Consider the following 3166-nt stretch of genomic DNA (forward strand, 5'->3'; position numbering starts at 1 on the left):
GCCGATAGCTGGTGCTGGCCAAATAATTTGTGACGACTTAGCCAAGAGCGGCGGGGGGCGGGGGGGGCAGAAGTGGGAGGGGAGGGGAGACCCACACACAGTTTATGCCCCCAAGTCAGCAGCTGATTTTGGCTAAGTCGTCACAAATTATTACTGTGGGAACAAGTGGGTATTTGTTCAGCTGTGAAAATAGCAAGGCAAGTAGAGACTAAAAAGGAAAGAAAGAGTGGCAAACATAAACAGTCGGGCACTTGAGGTAAGGTTTACCAAGGCCAGGCAACCAGAAGAAGTGTCCTCCAAGAACAGCCTCTTCGGGGTTACCTGCATGAAGCCTGGGAGAATTCTCTTAAGCAAGCCCCGTGTTAGGACAAGCAAAGCTGTAACTCCAGCAAGTCCACCCTAGAAGACAAATGCACACAGCTGCAGGATCTGTCCCCAGTGCAAAGAAGCATACTTTCTGCCGAAACTTCCACTCTGCCCACGTGAGCACAGTGGGGAAGTTCTGAGATCCCGTCATTCTGGAATTAATGCCTCTGTACAGATCGTTGTAACCCTTCCTTCCTCCAGGATGCAATCACAAGGGCGCTCCTAGGCCCATAGCCAACTGAAGCCTCCTGTTACTGTAATCAAGGGAAGGATGTGCACCAAGAAAACAACACAACCCCAAAATGCACGACGCACCTGACAACTACGGTGGAACTTCCAGTTTTCAAGAGGGGCCATCTGGGGCTTTCTTTTCCATCAGGAAACTCTCAAGAAAGGGCCCCCAGGGACTTAGCACAGGGATTCTGTGACCTCCCAGACCTTCTGAGCAGCATCCTTCACTAAGCCATTAGGTTGCCCTAGTCTCATGGAAAGGAAGGAAACTTTAAATACGAGTAATAGAGTGGGTTGGGCAGGGGAATAGCCAGGGGAGGCTTGAGATGCAACTTAATTAGAAAAGCTTGGGCCAGAGATGGAACAGGTGGACCGGTTCAGGAAGTAAAGAGGGAAAAGAGGAGCAGCAGGGAAGAAGGCAGTCTGGGCGGGTCCTGCTCCAACCAAAACAGAAAATAAAGCTGGGGGAAAGGTGGGGGAAGCGAGGCAGGAGGAAGTAGTACTAGGAAGGCAATGCATGGCCTTACAATCCAGGTACTGCAAAGGAGCGGGATTTAAAAGCCAAGGGGAGTCAGCAAATCTTGGCGGAGTGAAGGAGCAGGAAAAAGCCCAGCATCAGACTGGGGATTTAAGGATGCGGGTGCAAAGGGCGAAGGGGAGACTAGGGAGGCTCTGTGAGGGGGCACAAAGGATTATTCCAGCTGGGGGTTCATGACGCCCGGCTGGGAAGTGCAGTAGCCTTAATTCGCGATGACAAGGTAGCGGGACGGCGAGTTTTAGGCAGTTACATCGGAAGAGAGGCGTGTGCGGGCTGTAGGAGAGAACCAGTGACCCCTGACTAAGGGCTGTCTCGAGAAGGCGAGGGACTCAGGACCCTAGGTCCTGAGGGGGGAGGGAGCTCCCGCTAGTCCGGGAATGCCCAGCCTGCGCTCGCGGACAGAATGCACCCGAGCCAAAGGGCCCGGGGACCCAGGCCTTAACTCTTCTGGCAGGAGGGTCTCCAGGGCGGGGCTGGGCCTGCGGTGGTCCCACAGGGCCTCAGGAGGGGCGGGGGTCCCGGACTCACGCATCAATGTGCTGAAGGCCACGACGCCGAGCAGCCCCTGCAGGAAGATGCCGAAACTGTGCATGAGCGCGCCGCTCTCGCAGCGGCCCGCCCCGGACGCGACGGTGGAGGGCGGCCCGCCCGGGAGCCCGCGGCTCGCGTTCCCGGCGGGGCCCTGCATGGCGGGCCTGGCGGAGGGGCGCGGGGCGCCGCGGCCAGCCCGCCCGCCCGGCCTCGCTGCCTGCGGGGGCCGCGCCGCCGAGCTCCGGGCCGGGAGTCGAAGCCGGGAGCCGGTACCTCCGCCCCGCGGCCCACTCGCCGCCGCGCGTAACCCGACGTCTGAGACCGCAGCGCCTGATTGGCTCGGCCGGGCGTGGGGGCGGGCCTCGGCCTCTCCGGCTCTCCCCTCCCCACCATGGGCGGGGCTCCGGCTGGGCGTGGGGGCGGGGCCGGGCGTCCAGGCCGCAGGTAGAGCGGGGCAGGTGAGCGCGGCTGCTCGAATGTCGGTGAGCCCGAGGTACCTCCTTCTCCTCCTCCACCCTCCCCTCGCCGAGCTCCACGTAGGAAAGGCAGGAGCCCGGGACCATCTGCGACTAAATTCTTTTCCTTCCCAAGATGAAGCCCTCACACCCTGCAGAATTTATTAAAAATGCTCCTGGATTCCACCCTCAGATCCCGATTCAGTAGTTCGGAGACAGAGCGGAATCATCTGCATTTTCAGTCAGCATCCTAGATTATCCTGAAGGAGGCGGTGAGGAAAATAAACCGAGACTCTGCCCACAGGCATATTCCTTCCCATCCAGACGTTTGGCGTCCTTCTACTTTCCTTGTTAGTACGAATATTGTGGCCAAAAGCTTATCTTCGTCAATCAGGCCCCAGTTGACTTTTTTTCTTCCCTAAACATTATGTAAATGGTCATTTTAATCCAATCAATGTCGTTTAGAAATATACAAGGTTTATACTGAAAACATGTCAACATATGCCTGTCTTGTTAATTTTGAACATGCTTCATAAAGCCAAATTGTTGGTAATCGGCAGAATCTCTAAGGACCCCCTCCCTCCACACATACCGTTTACTCCCACCCTTGACCCTTTGGAACCAGCTCTCTCCCTCTACCGGGGCCTCTAGTCCCTGTTGTCTCATGGAACTTCCCAAGCCCCTCTGGCTTTTCTCCAGACACCTCTTGCTGGTGCTCTCCAGTCCCTAGCCTTCCTGCTGCATCCACGTAATGACCGTATACGCATGGTATTCACTCCAGTAGACACTGGGCTACATTTGTAGGACAAGAAAAACTGTATTTAGGGAAATTTTCCCTAAAAGATAGCCACCACGGAATTCCAATGGGCTAAAAGCTTACAAAAGCTTTCTGGGTTAACAGGAATTAACCGGATTATCCAGAGAACAAAAGTGCTATTGGCTCCTTAGAGCCAATTCTTTAGCCCTTCTCTTAGGATGCACTTCACAGCTCCTCTGTCTTAAATGGCATTCCAGCTCCATGTGCCACTCTTCCCTTTCCCTGCAG

At 55.7% G+C, this 3166-nt stretch overlaps 1 protein-coding gene across 2 annotated transcripts in view; it reads right to left on the minus strand.

Annotated features, from left to right (window-relative positions):
• STIMATE (STIM activating enhancer) overlaps positions 1 to 1848 on the minus strand; it is a 52533-nt gene extending 50685 nt beyond the window's left edge. For both annotated transcript variants that reach the window (XM_059389932.1, XM_059389931.1), the window contains exon 1: positions 1664 to 1848. In XM_059389932.1, coding sequence (XP_059245915.1) covers positions 1664 to 1823 — 160 coding nt within the window. In that variant the 5' untranslated portion in view covers positions 1824 to 1848. The remainder of the gene's footprint in view (positions 1 to 1663) is intronic.
• Positions 1849 to 3166: the final 1318 nt, after the last annotated feature.

This window comes from Mustela nigripes, chromosome 2 (assembly GCF_022355385.1).
Source record: "Mustela nigripes isolate SB6536 chromosome 2, MUSNIG.SB6536, whole genome shotgun sequence".
Classification (NCBI taxonomy): Eukaryota; Metazoa; Chordata; class Mammalia; order Carnivora; family Mustelidae; genus Mustela; species Mustela nigripes.